Below are 18887 nucleotides of genomic sequence, written 5' to 3'. Positions count from 1 at the left end.
CCTAAATTAATAAAAGCACAGAGAACAGACGTTTATCTTCATTCGCGTGCTTGCGTAAAAGTTTGTACTGGTCATAGTATGTCGTTATGCCCCCGTTGCGCGGTGCTAGTGTGCTGATAAATATGGTTAAAATTTGCCGTGTTTTACTTTTTAGCGCTAGTGTTCATTCCGAATTGCTCCTAGGTGGCAGCACTACATTGTTTATGTAGTGTATGCCAACGCCATCACTTAGTGAGATTGAGTTTATATGTCGGCCAGCCTGCGTTGGCGGCGCTGAGGTGCGATTCAAATCCTTACACACGTTTTTAACGAAATTTTGTTCGAGCATCCATGTCCAGGGATTGAACTTATCATTTCATTATCATTTAGTATTCAGTCAATAACTCATTCCAGAGGCGGAATTCCGAAAAAAGGACTTCTAGCGCTGATTCCCCTCTACAACTTTGTCCAAGAGTACATTACTGTATGTCTAATATTAACAGCGTGAAACGCTAGAAACACTCAACATACTAAATGATAATAAGTGTTATTATCATTAAGTATATAAAATGATACTAGCGTTTCCCGCGGTGAATATTAGACATAGAGCAATACACCCTTCGACAAAGTTGTAGAGGGGAATCAGCGCTAAAAGTCCGTCATACACACTTTTAGGAATTCCGCCTCTGGAATGAGTTATTGGGTGAATACTAAATGATAATGATATGATAAGTTCAATCCCTGTCCATGTCTGTTCTCAGTGATTAAAGTCAGCTCTAAATATGTTTAAAACCTCTGAAAAAGATTAAATATAAAAGTAGCCTCTGGCTACAACTTCAAAAGTTGTTCCTGAGTCTGTGTACCGATTCTTCCCATATCTCATCCAAACAATAACAATCACCTGTGTGCACATACTGTGTTTGCCCGGCATCGGGGTTTTTAACGAAAAGCATTTTCCATTGAACTTTCGTTCCTTTGTTGGTGCACTTTGGTGCAGCCCAAGATAAACTGAACTGGAAAAAGTGAAGTTTGTTTGCTGCATTCTGCAGCCTTTTGCTTTTGAACGAATGAAAGCACTGACTGTTGGACGTTGGTTGGCGTGGTACAGCCATGATACAACTCGCCCGCCAGAACAAAGGTAGTAGTGCCAAAGGCACTGCACTGCACTGCACCGTATGGCGTAGGAAGCGGTTTGAACTTTGGTTTCGATTCCGAAGCTGGACGAAAGAGGACGGCAATGGGTTATGCACTCAGAGTGAGTACCATTTTTTCCCGATTGATCCGCAAGAGGATCAACCCTTACTATTAATGGTTTGTTAAGAGGGGCTTGAATGTTGGGAATTTGTGCTTCACTTCCCTTATAGTGATCAAATAAAAGTCCGTTTTGGTTATTACAAATACGTAAGTATTTACCTAACTTTTGGTTAATTTCAATTCAAAGTTATGTGTATTTTACCTAATATTAAGTAATTTTTACTTAATTTCGGCCAAAATTTATTTAATTTTGGGTTCTCGCGCCTAATTCCCGATTTGAGTTAAAAGTACCTAATATTAGGTACTTGTTTCTAACCGTGTACTAAAACTGTAGGCCAAAGCTAATAACAACATCAGCCAATGATTGAACATGGTTCGATGGATTAAACTTATACTATGTTGATGGAAAATCGCATGTCGCACATTGATGTTGAATTTAGAATCGTCATAACAGTTCCGAACGCCCGGCGCGAAAAATTCGCCGTTTTCCCAATTTACCACATCCCGAGCGCATCAGCTGCAGCAGCAGCACAGCAGCAAATGAGGTCATCACTTGTCCAGCGCGAAGCTATTTTGCGAATTCGAATTTGCGCGATGCGGGAAAAGCCCCCATCCAATGCACTGCAATGTTGCTCTGCTCGAACCAACCAGACAGCGTGGTGTCGCTGCCAGCATCAATTTGCGTACCACAGAGGACGTTCGCTCTCGACATGAGTTATTTAGATCATTGGGTGGCGTTTGGAGGCGCGTTGCTCGCTTAGAGCATTGGTCAGTGACGACGCGCACACGGTGCTGCTGTTGGAGGGTGCGAGTGCGCGACACACTTGATGAGCAGGAACCGGGCCATCGCTCGAGACAGAAACTTGCACAACTATGGGAAACGTTTCGTGCGAACCGGTGAGGTATGCACTGCATCCGAGAATTGAAAAGTGGTGGAATTTGTGTTTTGTAGGATGAACATATTTGCCTGTTTTTTCGTTGGCTGTTGGCCTCAAACATCGTCAGAAATTAATTAAACTGATGAAAGGGGTTTCAAACCGCCGGACAGGACTAATTCAAGGGAGATGGTGTACCGCGTTGATTAATTTTACGAAGAGAAAGCAATATTGTACGAGAAATATTCTTTTGAAGGTAGCTGAATGCTGTGATTATTTTTCGTTCAAGCCGTAAAAGGTGTTGCTATACAAGTAACAAACACATAAAAAATGCCCTAACGCTCTATCTTTCAATGGTAAAAAGTCTCAGGTGGAAAGGATGAAAAATAGCAATACAAATATTTCAATTTTCATGAGATTCTATGCGTTATATTTGTATGGATCTTGACGACAAATTTATTGTAATTTCCATCTATTATTATTATTAAGGCTACGAATAGTCTGTTTATTCCTCCACACGCACATGTTCTGTCAAATCATGAGGATTGCGATTCACAATCCCAGGGTTCAGAATCTATTGAAAAGAGTCACCCCGGAACATAGCATTTCGGGAATGTGGCCAGATGACATTGGGATTATTTCGGTATCAAACTGATAAAGATCGTGATAAACATGATCAAATTATTTATAAATTATTGGATTTCAGATCTTTAATAGTAGTTCTTGATTAAATATATTTCATGCTTAATGACAAAAAATGCAACTCAATATTCAACAACTTTAAATCTGATTCAACAGCTCAAAAGTCTCGCGAATGTCCGTATAAAGTTGGAACTGCTCCTCATCCTGGCCGTAGGTTGTTTCGACTTCCATGCTGTTAGTGCCGATGTCGCTAGCCTGTGCGATATCTTTCGACTTGTCAATGCCACCACAGTCGTATGTTGGGTCAAGTAAATCCATTCCATCAAACATGACCGGTGGAAAATTCTCCTGGTCACTGCTCTTGATGGTATCCGGATCTTCCTTGGGGTAGTCGAAAGTCTCCAGGGTATTGATCGGCTCCGGGAGCTGGTCCGCCACTGTAGGAACCTCTGAAGGTTGCTCTTCCAAGGTGGCGTGTATTTCCATCTCGATTGTGGGCTCATTTGTCACTTCCTTCTCGGAGGCGATATCAGACGATTTTTCCTCCGGTTGTTCTTCAGCGGTTTCTGTCTCCATCGTATCTGTCAAAGATTATTAAAGAATATTAGTAACTGTGATCGAAAATGACGATAGCGGATGTTCATGGTTAATACAATTAATTGAAAATTTGTTCGAGCAGTTGTCCAAGCTGGGTGAGGAGGTGCCTATAGGTACCTCTAAACATGTCCACGAGATATGTGGACCGCTCCTTGGCTCTCGCTGATACTAAAGTTTAAGTTTTTAATCATGAAGCCGGCCCAGATTGAACATTTTAAAGCTCCCCCTTTTGGAAGAGGGACTTTCTTCAAAAATGAAACACACATTTCTACATAACATGAGAGCTAATCAATTAATTGGAACGAAATATGGCGTCTGGAGATATTTGAAGGCAAAAAATGTTTCTGAAGCGGTTTCTGAGACCCCTTCCCTAGATAATCGAATGATTAAACGTCTTCTAAATAAATTGCAAATGTAATGAAACTAAGAAAATTTCTGAATTTTAGGCGAAACGTAGATCGTCCAGTCTGCTAGTAAACAATAAAAAGAAGCTTCTCAAGCCAGATAGAAAAGCTCGCAGGCCGATTATGAATATTTTTTTTTCTCACACGCCGCGGGCACATAAAAATGGAGCCGTACATGGGGAAGCCCTGGATTTGGGTCATTTTACCGAAAGCCTTTTTGCCCAAAGAGCCATTTGTCCGAATAGTTAAAATTTGTTTCCTCATTAGGTGAAGCGAGAAGAGAGATGTTCGAAGTGAGTACAGAGTAGTGAGAAGTGAGTACTGAGAAATGGGAGTGAGTTCTAATTAATGCGTGCGGTGACAAGTGAGAAGTGAGAAATGAGACATGAGGAGTGAGTTGTGAGATATTAGACAAAAGGAAGAAGCAAGACAGAAGAATGAAGAAGAAACAGGGAAGAGAAAAATAAGGAAGGAAGCAAGAGAAGGAATAAGGAAGGTGAAAGATGGAAAAAGAAAAATAGAAGTAGAAAAAAGTAGGAAGAAAGGATTTTTATTTTTTAAATTGCTTCATTAAGTGATTTTTCCATTAGTATTAGAGTTCGTCACTAAAAGAAGTAAGAAGGGAAGAGAAATAATACGAATGAATGGAGAATGGGGGAGAAATAATAAAGTTGAAGGAAGACAGGAAAGAGAAGAATAAGGATGAAAGAAGTAAGACGAAGGAAGATGAAAGATTGATGAGGAAAAAAAGAACGAAAAAATGGAGGAAAAAGGAAGAAGGAATGTAGAATAAGAACCAAGAAAAAGGAAGAAGGAATGTAGAATAAACAAGAAGACGGTGCGACCTCTGGTCGAAGACGGTGATACTATCTTTTTCCTGTCTCTTTATATGGTCGAGGTTCAGTGAAACCGCACCAAGTGCCTTTTTGACTGACTTGTGATATTTTGTTCGTAAAATGAAAACGAAAGCGGAAAAATATCAATTCGTTCATATATGTATTTTTGGATATCCTTATTTATAGGATGTCAGACTATCCGAAACGAAACGATATGGGATCAATTGGATCTGCTACGATAAAATTTGTGCGAGAAAATGGATTAATATTTATTGGCGCTTGGTGCGATTTGGTTGAACCCCGACCATATCGAGTCATAGAACATCGACTCATGGAGGTTTGAAGAATAGAGAAGGAAGAAAGCAAAAAGAAAAAGAAATGGAGATTGAAGAAAAAAGGAAGAAGGAAAAGTTAAAGCAGGAAGAAAAAAAAGAGGAAGGAATAAGAATCAAATTTACAATTTTAAATTCTCACTTCTTAATTGACAGAGCTTCTATACATCGGTCGCGTTTCTTACTTGCTCTCTGATCGGTCAGTCATACGTATTCAACAACTGCAGTTAATATGAATCCCAATCGACCGAATACAGTGGTTATGGATTTTAGTGCGCTTCCAAAGCGGCCCGAAGCTGCGAAAGTGCACGAGTTTATACAAAATGAAATTAGGTGAAGCGCATGGCCACAGGAAGGGTTCCTGTCCTCTACGACAAGCCCGGAATGAAGCGCAACTGAAGAAAGTTGCTGGAAAATCGTACGCTGCGGTCGTCGTAGAAACGCAACATTTAAGAGAATATAATTGAGCAAACGTCGATATATCGTCAGTGGTTGAAAAAAATAGAGGAAGTAGCCAGAGCAATTCAGGATGCAATATCAATCCCGCATGCTAATCAGCGGCGAGTACAATTTACGGCTCCACGGTTCAGTTCAGGATCTGCTTCAGGTTTTCCTCCAAAAAAAGAAGTGTACACGTAGAACTAATTATTAATTTAGAGCAATAAATTGCTAGAATAGTTAATTTTTCTTGCTATCGGCTTCGTAAAGTTTTTAATTAAACAAATGAGCCTTACACATAAACGAATGAAAAAAAATAATAATAGAGGATACCGCAGGAACTACAAAGCGACGACTGACAACTGACAACAACGAAAAAAATGTATGTTCTAAATAGTATTTCCCAAACGCGGATCAGTAGCTTGTAGGAGATTCTGGAACTGATGTAAATCTCACTGCGACGAGAAAAAATATTATATTAGTAAGCAATGAGAAGGTGATCTTGGCTGATTAAAAATAAACATCTTGGCTCCGAAAAGCTTTATAGCATTTAATTCTTTTTAAATAAAGAATTAAAAAAACCTCACTTCTCACTTCCAACTTTTTACTTTATACTTCTCGCTTCTCACTTTTAACTACTTACTTTCCACTTTTCACTTCTCATTTTTCACTGCTCACTGCTCGCTTCGAACTTCTGACTTTTCACTTCTCACCTTTTACTTCTCACTTTTCACTCATTATTTCTCACTTCTCACCTTCTTCAATTCACTTCCTACTTTCCACGTCTTACTTCTTATGAATTGTGAGGGATGTCTCGTACTCTTATTCCTCACCTCTCGCTGTACACTTCGTGTAATCCTCACTTCTTATTTCTCATCGCTCACTTTTCGCTACCCGCAACATTTTGACGTAAACTACGTCTAAGGGGAAGACTCGGATACATGGTGTAAAATGAAAATTTCAAAACTGGAGACCGTCACGAAATCATGTAAGATTTGTAACATTAATAGGTTCTTTATCTCTCAATGGATTTTAAAGATTTATATATCAATCGATTCGCAAACTCTCTACCAATTTGCCAATAGTATTGAAAGTCTTGATTATCAACGCCAAACTATTGAAAATTTCAGTTCTTTAATGCATCATGCATTTCTTGTACAGCGCGTTTCAATCCTTGGTAATTGCCTACTTTTAGGGTATTATCAATTATTGGATGTGTATGGGGTGTCAATTATTGGGGTGTATGAATAGGGTGGACCAGCTGCTACTCCCACAGAGAGTGGGAGTTGCTGCTAAAGTAGTGTCGGAAGGACGGTTCCTTCCTTTACGTAGTTTACGTCGTGTGGTCGTGTCTTGTATACAACCCCAAATTTTTTTTTTTCAATTACTCTCTCAAACGGCATTCTACCAAATGGCTATATCGTGCATGTGAGTTGTTTCTGACAACATCGAGTAAGCGAGGTGAAAATGCATTGGAAAATTACTTTGACTTACGGAGGGATCGCAATTTCATCGAATTTGAAAAAGTTCACTGTATTCAAATCGTTCCAAAATATATTTTTTTATTTATTTAAAAATTTGTTAAAATTATTCTAATCAGCATTTTTTTAAATATCCTTATCATCACATATGTAAATATTCCAAAATTTCTAAAAGTTGAATTGTTTTCTTTTTTTTAATGAAAACGTTTTTTCAAAATTAAGTTAACCCGGCAGACGTTGCATAGTAGGCGAGTTGCTGTCACATATGTGGACCCTGATACACTTTCCGGCCGCCATTTGGTAGCCCACTGCATGGGCCCATTTTCCAACTTTGCTTACGTTCGTAACGTAACGTACATTACGTAACGCTCGAGAGGCGGGGAGGGTGGTTGAGCAACCGTTACTTATTGTGACATACGGGGTAGGGGGAGCCTATGATTCATTACATAATAAAGAAATCAAATTTTAAAATTTGAATCACAATTTCCATCAATAGAATGTCCTGCTAAAACAGAAAAAACAACAATAACGGTTTTGACGTAGGACTACGTCTGTGTTTTCTATATTGGGGTACACTTTACGATTGCGAAAATCAGGGACCGTCACGAAAATATGATAGACTTTAAACTTTAATATCTAAGCCGTTTCTCGATGGATTTTCAATTTTTTTGGACCATTCGATCAAGGATGAGTCAACGCTTCTTTGCATTTATTTGAAAATACTGATTTTTAGCTATTTATTATTGATAAATGATAAAATGTTTAAAAATAGGTAAACTAACCAATCACGTACATGCATCACTAGCACAGACATCAAAAATCAATCACTTGCGGGTTTGGATCTAATCCTCAGTTTGAACAAGAATTTACGCATAGCAGACGCATCAAAACGATCGTAGCGGAGCGGACACAGCATCACGGAGGCGCTAATAACATTTTTGAAGAAAATCCATCGCATTGGTGGTGGTGCTCGATGTGTTGCTGCAGATCATTCAACCTCAACGAACCAGAATTTCATATGAAGAAAAGGTTGACCATAAAAATAGCACTATGGCGATCCCGCACCGCCAGTGCCGATGCTGAAAATTTATTACAAATTGTGGTGTCAGTTAGTTGGAAAGGAACATTGGGAAAAGAAAATTAGTTCTTCTCAGGACCAACATTTTATGAAAAGAAAGAGTTAATTGAGAAAATGGACTGTTTCGGTGGCATCGGGTTTGGCGTGGTAGCGTGGTTGCTGTTAGTGATTCCATCCATTAAAATTCACTACATCATCTCCCTCCAACGCGCTATCAAATTCGCTATTTACGATTGAGTTTTGCACTTTGAAGAAAGTTTATTTCGCATAGTCGGATCAACCTTCTTTTGTATAAAATCAATGAAGACGCCACCACAGTGGAAACCTTCTACAGCAACCACCCATCAGTGAACGTCGCTTGGACAGACAGATGCCAAGAGATAATGTTTGGTAATATGGAGAGACTTCGTCTTGAATGAAATTTCTGCTGTTATTCCTCATAACAATACGCATCTAAGATAAACAACATCTCATAACCAAATTCAGAAGCGAGAAAATTTCATAGGATTCTTAGAATTTGTCATTCTGCGTTGTCGGGTCCGTTGTCTGCGGAATCCCGATCGAAATAGCTCGCGCTATCGAAAAGCAGCTTTCTTATATCTAATGAAATAATTCCATTAGCCCCACCCTTCATTAATTGTTATGAGTGCACATTATATTTACACCCATAACAGATCAGAAAGAGGCGGGGCTAATATGCTTAATTCATTAAATACAAGAAAGCTGCTGTGAGCGCGCGAGCCATTTTGATCTGGATTCCACAGAGAGCGGTTCGACATTCGATGCAGCGGAGCGGACACAGCAGCACGAAGGAATGGGTGGCAGTGTGGCAATGCTGAAAAATTATTTCACCCTTTGGGGGCTTAGCGAAAAATCATCAAGTGGCGGTCGGACAGTTGCAACGCAAGGTGTCGACAAGCGATTGGATGCAGTTAGTTATTGGAATGGGAATTGGGAAAAGAAAATTGGTTCTTCTTTTATGAAAAGAAAGAGGTAATTGCGAAAATGGACTGTTTCGGTGGCATCGGCGTTTGGCGTGGAAGCTTGGTTTCTGTTAGTGATTGCATCCATTCAAATTTACTGGTTTAATTTATTGAATACAAGAAAGCTGCTTTCCAGCGCTCGACCCATTTTGATCTGGATTCCGCAAAAAGTGGTTTAACCATTTATAAGGCTATAAATGATATTGCCACCAACAAATTATAAGTTTTTTCGTTTATTAACAAGAGCTCTACTTATTATTTTCCATGTAGTGACTATATTTACTTCCTAGTAATCCCACAGATTAATTTGAGCCATAAAAATTGAAAAGTCAATTTGAGAACGGCTTTTTACGAACAGATCGTAAGATTCGAGTGGAAGATGGATTTTCAGTTATAATTCGTTGAAAAATGACGGCAAAGATGCTTTTTCCCATTGGTAATCATTATTTTGAATCTCATGAGTTAGGTTATGGCGTGATTAGCGTGAAAAATACTTCGCCTTTCTTATATATTTGGCTTTTGGTTTTTTGACAAAATTGCTTGTGAAAAAAAGTGCAAAATATTTTTTTTTTTCATTTGTGATACATTTTCCAACTAGGACTCTTCGCTAAAAATGTAACGTGCCTTGTTTTGATTTGTTTTACGTAAAACCTATTTTTTTAAATCTCTTATTATTTTTTGCATTTTTTTCCCGCTTGCAAGGCAGTGGAAAATAACATTCTCCGACATTATCTGCGGAATTTCCATCAAAATGGTTCGCGCGCGCCGAAAACCAGCTTTCTTATATCTAATGAAGTCATTCCACTAGCCCCGCCCCTTAATTCATCGTTATGAGTGCACATTTTATTTGCACCCATAATAGCTCACAAAGGGGCGGGGCTAACGGGCTTAATTTATTAAATACAAGAAAGCTGCTGTTCTGCGCGCGCGAGCCGTTTTGATCGGGATTCCACAAAGAGCGGTTCGACATTCGATGCAGCGGAGCGGACACAGCAGCATGCAGGCGTGGGTAGCAGTGGCAATGCTGAAAATTTATTCCAAATGGTGAAGGCTTGGCGAAAAATCATAAAGTGGCGGTTGGACAATTTCAACGCAGGGTGCTGTCAAACGTTTGGATGCATTTAGTTTTTGGAAAGACGCATTGGGAGAAGAAAATTGGTTCTTCTCAGGACCAGCATTTTATGGAAAGAAAGAATTAATTGCGAAAATGGATTGTTTCGGCGGCATCGGGTTAAACGTGGTAGCTTGGTTGCTGTTAGTGATTCCATACGTACAAATTAATTGCATCATCTCCCTCCGCCGCGCTATTAAATTTGCTAGTTACGATTGAGTTTTGCTCTTTGAAGAAAGTTCATATCGGATTGTCGGATCAACCTACTTTTGTATAAAGACCTTTTTGGAGCACACCATCCTAAAAAATGGCTGAAATAAAGGAGAAATAAGCAGAAGCAGAAGTGGCGTGAAACCAAACGCAAATATATTTATTTGCAACGTTTGGTTTTCGCCCGCGATGTAAGCGTACGTGGCAAAGTAAGGATTGTGAGTCGAGTGGCTTCAGCGACCGATGAGACATCACTTGTCATAAGACGAGTTGGTACAATCCCATTGAATTCCATTACTTAATTGTATCTTGACAGATACGTATTTCGACCTCAACAGTAAGGCCGTCTTCAGTGTCTCGTACTTGACTCGAGTCGAATCAAGTTCAAGACACTGAAGACGGCCTTACTGTTGAGGTCGAAATACGTATCTGTCAAGATACAATTAAGTGGTGGAATTCAATGGGATTGTACAAACTCGTCTTATGACAAGTGAAGACATTCCACTAAAAAGCTCAAAATAATTTTCTTAACGATGAGTCACGTTAATTCCACGGTTAGAGACTCAAAGTCCATCCAACTGGGAACAACTATTCAACTTCTTGATTCAGTTGGCCTCCGAGCAGTTTGCTCAATGTTAATAAAACGACACAAATTATTATGGCAAATACCATCAATTTCTAATAGCTACGTAGTCCTACGTCACCTTTGCGTACAACCCGATTGGGCTGCACCTTTGAGTTTTTGTGATGTTTTTATAACAATTTGGCAATAGGGAGGTGTCCGATCACGGACGGGTAGCAGTGGAACTGTTGGAATATTAACCTCGACAGCGGCAACCTTCCCACTGAAGTGTTGTCTGGAGGAGCCACCAGTTGGCTCGGTAGGGGATATGGACTGTACCAACGCCCTTCGGCTGAAGGGCCTCCAAGTCCGTACGATAGCGACTTATGAAAAGTATTTATTAACTCTTGAAGCCTTGAGAAAGGCTGTTTGGTTCGGCTTGTCCAAGAAAAAATAAAGCGGTTAAATAAAAAAACAACGATGTATTTCGCGGAATGGTTTACAAGGAACTGAATGCTCTTGAGCGAATGCACATTTCTTATATACAAGATATTAAATCCTATCTGCCTCCTGATTGGTCGGCCAATCAGCGTGCGTCATGTTGCCAAGTCGTCATTGCTGTCGGTGCTCTCGTCTTAGGCTTCTTCTTCTTTGTCCTTGCTGGTGGCGTCAGCTTCATAACGGGACCTTCCGCTAACGGGACTTCGCGAGCCAAGCATGCAAGCTATCAATTGCCGTTTGGATGAGGAGTGCGTGTTCATTTTCAAAATGGTTGATATTAGGAATGGGACCCGCGGTCGACTCGGGGTTAGTAGGATGGGATGTGGGATTTTGGGGTGATTAACTTTAGGATTGGTAACTTGGGACAAACATTCTATCACGTTCGCTTTGGGCGCGAACAGGAGGGGTGTTACAGTATCAGTGAGCTTCACGTAATTGAAGGAGGGGGAGCCTGGTCATGCGTTACTTGTTGTTCCATGAGGGGAGGGGGATTCAAAATCCCGATGTTTTGCGTTACGTTATTTGTGCACAAAGCCTTAGCGCTTTCAGGTGTTTGCCGGTGACGATTAACAGGATGTCGTCCGCGTAAACCAGGATGTAAGCTCCCTGGGCCAGGTTCGCGAATACTTCTTCCATGGCAATCAGAAAAAGCGTTACGGCTATGACGGATCCTTGAGCGACTCCAGTTTCCTTCGTCCTGGGGCCAGAAGCGTGCGATCCGAGTTGAACTCGGAAGGACCGATCGAGAAGAAAGTTTTTTATAAACTGGACGAGGTTTCCGGAGATCCCCCAGAGCACCAATTTCTTCAGTATGCCCGGTGTCCAGCCCTGGCCTTGGAGATGTCTAGCGATACTAGTGCTGCATGGTGAATTGCTTCCTTTGCCTCATGAAGGAGTTGGCGTAGGGAGGCCATATACGTCCCGGTTCCTCTTCCGCGCCGAAAAGCGTGTTGGCTATTCTCGAATTTGCCAGTGATTTCCAAACGCTCCACCAGTCTCCGGTTTACTAGGCGCTCTAGAATTTTGGCGCTAACGTTGGTTAGAGCTATGGGACGGTAGCTGCTGGCTTCAGTCGATGGCCCTGGTTTTTCGGAATGGAAACCACAATGCTGGACCTCCACTCCGCGGGAAGCGTACCACTTTGCCACTCCTTGTTTAAGGCCTTAAGGAGAGAAATTTATCCGCTAGGAGGGTGGTTAGTTTGTCATAACAAAATTTTAACACAATAATTTCAATACTTACTTGATACTTGATGGGCTACAGCTCTTCGATGAACCTACGCCGAATGGAGTATCCTTCTCCACTGGACTCGATCCTGGGCCAATCGCTTCCAGTCGCCCTGAACATTGAGCGCCCTCAGGTCCTCTTCAACTGCAAAAAGCCATCGTGTACGAAGCCTTCCACGAAGCCTGCGGCCTCTTCCGGGTTCTCTACTAAATATTATCTTCGCTTGACGTTCTTCCGGCATACGAACAACGTGACCAGCCCACCGTAGTCTGCCGTGTTGTATAAACATAATAATATCCAGCCCTTTATACAACTGGTACAATTCGTGGTTCATGCGACGCCGCCAGATACCGTTCTCCTGTTTACCGCCGAGTATTGTCCGCAGCACCTTACGCTCAAACACCCAGGAGCATATGCGATCTTGTGATAATGGTACCGCTTCTTTGCACACCAGCTCTCCTAATCGCTCCCTCGAGCGCTATATTGAACAGTAGATTCGAGAGTGCATCACCTTGCTTTAATCCATCTAAGGTAACAAATGACGTCGATATTTCATCCGCAACCCTTACACTTGATTTCGATCCGTCCAACGTTATACGAATCAGCCGTATCAGTTTCGCCGGAAAACCATGTTCACGCATCGTACGCCGCCTTGAAATCAATAAACAGATGGTGTGTCTGCAAGTTGTACTCCCGGAATTTATCAAGGATTTGTCTTAGGGTAAACATTTGATCCGTCGTTGATCGGCCCTCACGAAAACCTGCTTGGTATTCGCCGATGAAGGACTCTTCAAGCGGTCTCAATCTGTTGAACAGAATACGGGACATAATTTTGTACGCCGAATTAAGGACGGTTATTCCTCGGTAATTGTCGCACTCCTGTCTGTGCCTTTTCCTTAAAGAGAGGGCTAATGAGGCCGTCCAACCAGCTAGCAGACATTTCCTCGTCCTCCCATATTTTCGACATAATATGGTGCAGAACTTCATAAAGCTGCTCCTGCCATGTTAGAGAAGTTCAGTCGGGAGCTGGTCCTTCCCCGCAGCCTTATTGTTTTTCAGCACTTAAACAGCTTTTTTAACCTTATTTAGTGTAGGCAACTCCACAGCTTGTCCATCGTCGCTAATATTTATTCTGTTCACCGATGCACCGTCACTTCCTCCATTCAACAAAGTCTCGAAGTGTTGCTTCCACCTGGCAGCCACTTCAGTTTTATCTGTCAGCAAATTCCCTTGTTGGTCGTTGCACATAACGGGAGATGGCGCTGTCTTTCTCCGCACGCCATTGACAGACTCATAAAACCTCCGCATATCGTTCTGCTCCATTTTTTCCTGCGCCTCACTAATAACTTGTTTTTCTTACTCTTTTTTCTTCCTGCGGTGGGTTCGTTTTTCGGCTGCTCTTGCTTCCTTGTACCGATCTCTATTCGATCGGGTACCTGACACCAACATCCGGCTTCTGGCAACGTTCTTCTCGTCTGTCACTCTCTGACACTCCACATCGAACCAACCCGTCCTGGGTCGCCTCTGTGCAGTGCCTACCACTTCTCGTGCTGTTGTGCTCACCGCTCCATGGATCGACTCCCATAGATCGTTGATGTTGTCGCTAACGTTGATTGCACTTATCCGTTCGTCGAGCTTCTGGCGGTACTCAGCCGATACTTCTTCCGCCGACAATCGCTGGATATTGTAACGCATCGTTCCCTGTGATCTTTCGTTCGATACAGTTGACAACCGTGATCGAATTTTACTGACAACGAGGTAGTGATCAGAGTCAATGTTCGGACCTCTGAATGTCCGCACATCGATAACATCCGAGAAATGGCGCCCATCCACCAGAACATGGTTTATCTGGTTGCAAGTTTCACCATTTGGGTGTCTCCAGGTGTGCTTTCGGATGTTCTTTCGTGCAAAGTAGGTGCTACTGATGGCCATCCCTCTGGCAGCAGCAAAATTTACTAGTCGTAGGCCGTTGTCATTGGTAGCGGAGTGAAGGCTCTCCCTACCGATTATGGGACGGAAAAAGTCCTTTCTACCGACCTGAGCGTTAGCGTCTCCGATAACAATTTTCACGTCGTGCTTTGGGCACTCTCCATAGGCTTTATCAAGACATTCATAAAACGTGTCCTTCACGTCGTCGGATTTATCGTTTGTCGGTGCGTAAACGTTGATTAGGCTGTAATTGAAGAATTTGCCCCGTATCCTCAACCCACAGATTCGTTCGCTAATGGGTTTCCACCGCATCACTAGCTTCATTTGCTTGCCCATCACTACGAGACCAATTCCATGCTCTGCTTTTTCGCCGTCGCTGTGATAGATGTTATACTTGAATGCAGTATTGGTCGTGGGGTCCACGGCTCGGAATTCACGTTCTCCGGATCTAGGCCATCGGACTTCTTGAATAGCAGCCACGTTCACTCCAACCTTCTGCAGTTCACGAGCCAGAAGGCTCACTCGTCCAGGTTCATTTAGGGTCCTGACATTCCAGGCACCGAGTTTCCAATCATAGTCCTTATTTCGTTGCCGGGTCGGTTGCCAAAAATAACGTTCTCTTTTTCTTCTGTCTCCATTTTTCGTGGTATTTGAGAGGCTTCAGTAAGCTACCTTACCGGGGTCGCGTTACCTACATCGCGATGATGGGGCTGCCACCTTAGGTATAGCTGACGCGATACAGGATTTCGTTAATCAGCCGCTGGGTACCAGGCAGACGCTGATTTAGACATTTACCAGAATTTTTATATCATCGGTTCAAGTATTCCTGACCGATGCACTATCGTTTGCAACCATAAGCGAGGCAGGGCTTTAGGACCCAATTCACGGATGGTTATCCACAGGAATTTACCAAAAAATGTCTGCAGAAGTTTCCATGGCGATTTCCACAGGAATTCGTGAAGGAAGTTCCGAATGTATTTCCGGAAGAATTTTAACAGATTCCTAAAGAAATTTCCGCAAAAATTCACTTTGCGATTTCCTCAGAAATTCCTGTAGCGATGATCACAGGAATTTCTTTAAACAATCTTCATAAATTGCGTCTAGATTTCAACGAAAGATTATCCGGAAGTTTTTCCGCAGGAAGTCACCAATCAATGTCTGCGTGAATGACCAAAGCGATTTTTGCAGACAATTTTGGAACGACTTCTGCAAGAGCAGTGGGATTTCTGCAAAAGTTTCCAGGATAATTTCCACGAAAATTCCCGGAGTATTCCGTAGAAATTTCCGGGATGAATGTGTGCGAATAATGAATTTTTGCGGATATTCTTGGAGATTTTAGTTGAAATTCTAGTAAAAAACGACACAGGAATTCTTGCCTGAAAATTACGATAATTGGGTGTTAAAAATGTTGATTGGCGGAATTTCCTGCATGAACTTCTAGACAAAATTGTCACGAAAATTGAAGAAGGACTTTCCGCACAAATTCCGGACTAATTTTTGCTGGAGTTGTTTTTTGATACAAATTTAAATTATTGTTTTACAGAAATTTTGTTTAAATATGAAAATGTACGGTCTAATTGCCTAATCTTAACGCAAGTATGTCTTGTAATAAAAATTACAAAAAAGCTGCATGATTGGATGCTTGAGAAGAAATTACGGTTTCATTTTTTGCGACAGGTTTATTATTATTTGCCAAGTTCTTCTATAATCAAATATGATCAAATCTGGCCTGAACATTCCTTGTATATCAATTCATCTCGTATAGTTCGATCAACAAGAAATCCACTGAATTTTTTTTTAAACTTTATTTATGTGTCAAAATCCACTAAAAATAATTAAACAGAACATGCCCAAACCAGCAACTTATCTAAAAAGCGGTGCTTATTGAAATAGTTTTGGCTGTTTAGTTCTTGTTCACTTATCTTCAGTACTTCTAGTGATTTAAAGAACCATCTAGAAAAGTTTTTAGATTAACTGCGATTTTGTTAGTCTAATTTTTTGGGTACATACTTGAGTAAAGAGAAGTTTAAAATAATATTTAATATTATTAATGTTATTAAAAACGAACTTGAATAGATTATGTTCAGTTAATTGTGATAACCAAAATTAATATTTCACGTATATTTGAGAAATCAGATTTGCGCGGATTTGATTTTAGTCGGCGCGGATTTGGCGCGAAAAATATTTCAGGATCTCCGTAACAACCCTGTGTGTGCCACTGCTGAAAAAAAAAATCACAAAATTAGAAATAGATAAATCAAATAACTTTCCATTGCTTCGTTTTTGGTGGGATGAACATCGGAGCAATGAGATGAAATCCAGAAGCAGTTCCCCTATCATAAATTCAGTGATTTTCACAATAGGTAATAACTATTTTAAAATCATGGATTTAAGGTGATTATACAATAAAGCCAGAAATCGGCTATTTTGTAAACCACGTGCTTTTCCAATATTTTTTTCAAGAGCACGAGATGAAAGAACCATAACGCGTATGCGGCTGAAATAATGGTAGATCGTTTGCTTAGTTATGCTGAACAATCATAATTTGAGTTTCGGCACTGTACGAAAACTATTACGCCAGATTTGGGTTTTTGGAAATGTATGTATTAAAATTTTTTTAGAGCTTCAACTTCGTTCCACTAATAAATTCATACAACGAACTATTAGACAGAGATGTCGGAAAACTGTCACACTAGGTTATATGCATAACAGTCTCATGATTGCTTGAAGTTCTATCTACATGGAACTGTTATGCACTTATGTTCAGAAAAATCCATTACACATTTTGATATTCTGCCTCTGGAATGAGTTATTGACGGTATGCCATACATCGTGAGATCATAAGTAAGAGATGTATTCATTTCGCTATGGATTATATCCCTGACTTATTTGAATCACTTCATAATTAAAATTTATCTTGGCCATGAAATAGTTTACAGCGTTTGTCGCAATCACAGACATTTTCTAAAACATAAAATTTCTAGAGGAAACATTGCCAAAAATGGAATCAACTCACCCACAGTGTCCTCATAAACCGGAATGTAGTTGGCGAAAAAGCGCTTCAAGTGTTCCACGGTGGCGCGCTGTCCATAGTTCCCCGCGATTTTGCGCTTCCGCATGTACACCGGGGGATCGGCCACCGGTTCGTCACCGTACTTCTCCGGTACCTCGATAATCGGCAGCAGCCCATCGTCCGACTGCATCAGATTTCCGTAGGCCTCCCGCACCGACGAATTCAGCGTTTTGATCTCCATGTACAGATCGTACTTCTCCTGGGCGAGGGCATTGTACGCCAGCCGATACTGCGGCTTATCGCTCAGGTTGGTTCCGCACGAGCCCAAGCTGTGGGAAATTTGCGTGCGATGGACGGCGCAGTTGCCCCGCTGGAGCCCCATCACCTCCCGTTCCCCTTGGCGGCGCATCAGCTGCTCGAAGTAGGTTCGGTTGTCCCGCGTGAACGACGAATGCCGGTACTGCAGGATGACCTTACCGGTGCCGATGTCGCCGCTCAGTTCGAACCCGTTGCAATCCATCAGCCAGAAGAAGGTCGACAGCTTGGTGAAAGGGAAAATCGATTCGTCCGAGCTCAGATAGGGTTCCATGGCAACCGGATCCACCAGGATGAATGACTCCGTCGGGTCCCAGTAGAGGAACCGATTGCCGGTGGCGTTAACCAGGATCCATATTTTCAGCGGAAATCGCAATCGTTTGTACTTTTCACACGATTCTGTAAGCGTTTTTAAATTAAACTCCATCGCGACGAAACTTTTGAAACTTTTCCAATCACACCACGCCCGCACCACGCTAGGTCGTCACTGTCGCGCTCAAAATAGGTGGGGATAAGCCGCAAGCCGCGAAACGCGCTCGCGGGCCCGCGTTACCATGGGAACGTGGTCGCGACCTCGCGTTTCCTAGGAAACGCGGATTCGCGCGCGCGCATGATGCCTACCGCGAGCGACCGGTCGTGGGCGCGCGATTGCAATTGTTTGGCGTGCGTGTGATTTTGAATTCGATGTTCGAGTGGAGCGCGGCTTACTGCGATTTCGTTGAACAACTTATAGTTTTCCGAGATCAAAAAGTTGCGCTGAAAGGCTACCATTTTACTCACTCAAAAAAATATGTTTGAGCACGTGTTGTAGGGTATCTTCTCCCTTACTGAAACCACCAGTACCTTCGTTCAGACATTTTATTGGGAATTATTCCAACATTTCTTTAATTTCTAACGAAAAATTGTAAATTGTGCAATAAATAGTTTTAATTACTAACTTTCAATTTCTGTATCACATAAACATAATTAAAGTGTTTATCCCAAGACATGTTCTAATTACGTGTTTCTATTTTTTTCAGGTACGTAATATCAAGGCTTATCTGTTTGGAAACCACATAATGCGGGTTTGTATAATTGTTTTACTCATATAAACTATATGGCAGTCGAACGAAAGTTTAGA

The 18887-nt window shown here is 41.5% G+C and overlaps 3 protein-coding genes across 5 annotated transcripts in view; 2 read left to right on the top strand and 1 right to left on the bottom strand.

Annotated features, from left to right (window-relative positions):
- Positions 1-18887, top strand: part of LOC134202619 (uncharacterized) — a 708184-nt gene that overhangs the window by 147966 nt on the left and 541331 nt on the right. The window lies entirely within an intron of this gene.
- The window catches only part of LOC134202692 (uncharacterized), a 228165-nt gene that overhangs the window by 76474 nt on the left and 132804 nt on the right, over positions 1-18887 (top strand). The window lies entirely within an intron of this gene.
- LOC134225083 (uncharacterized) lies at positions 2813-18426 on the bottom strand. The gene is made up of 2 exons (XM_062704904.1): positions 17456-18426; positions 2813-3331 (listed from the first exon to the last, which is right to left on the bottom strand). The coding sequence occupies exons 1-2, from the start codon at positions 18192-18194 to the stop codon at positions 2889-2891; spliced, it is 1182 nt and encodes a 393-aa protein (XP_062560888.1). The 5' UTR covers positions 18195-18426; the 3' UTR covers positions 2813-2888.

Source organism: Armigeres subalbatus, chromosome 1 (assembly GCF_024139115.2).
Source record: "Armigeres subalbatus isolate Guangzhou_Male chromosome 1, GZ_Asu_2, whole genome shotgun sequence".
Lineage (NCBI taxonomy): Eukaryota > Metazoa > Arthropoda > Insecta > Diptera > Culicidae > Armigeres > Armigeres subalbatus.
This window is presented reverse-complemented; position numbering and strand designations above follow the sequence as displayed.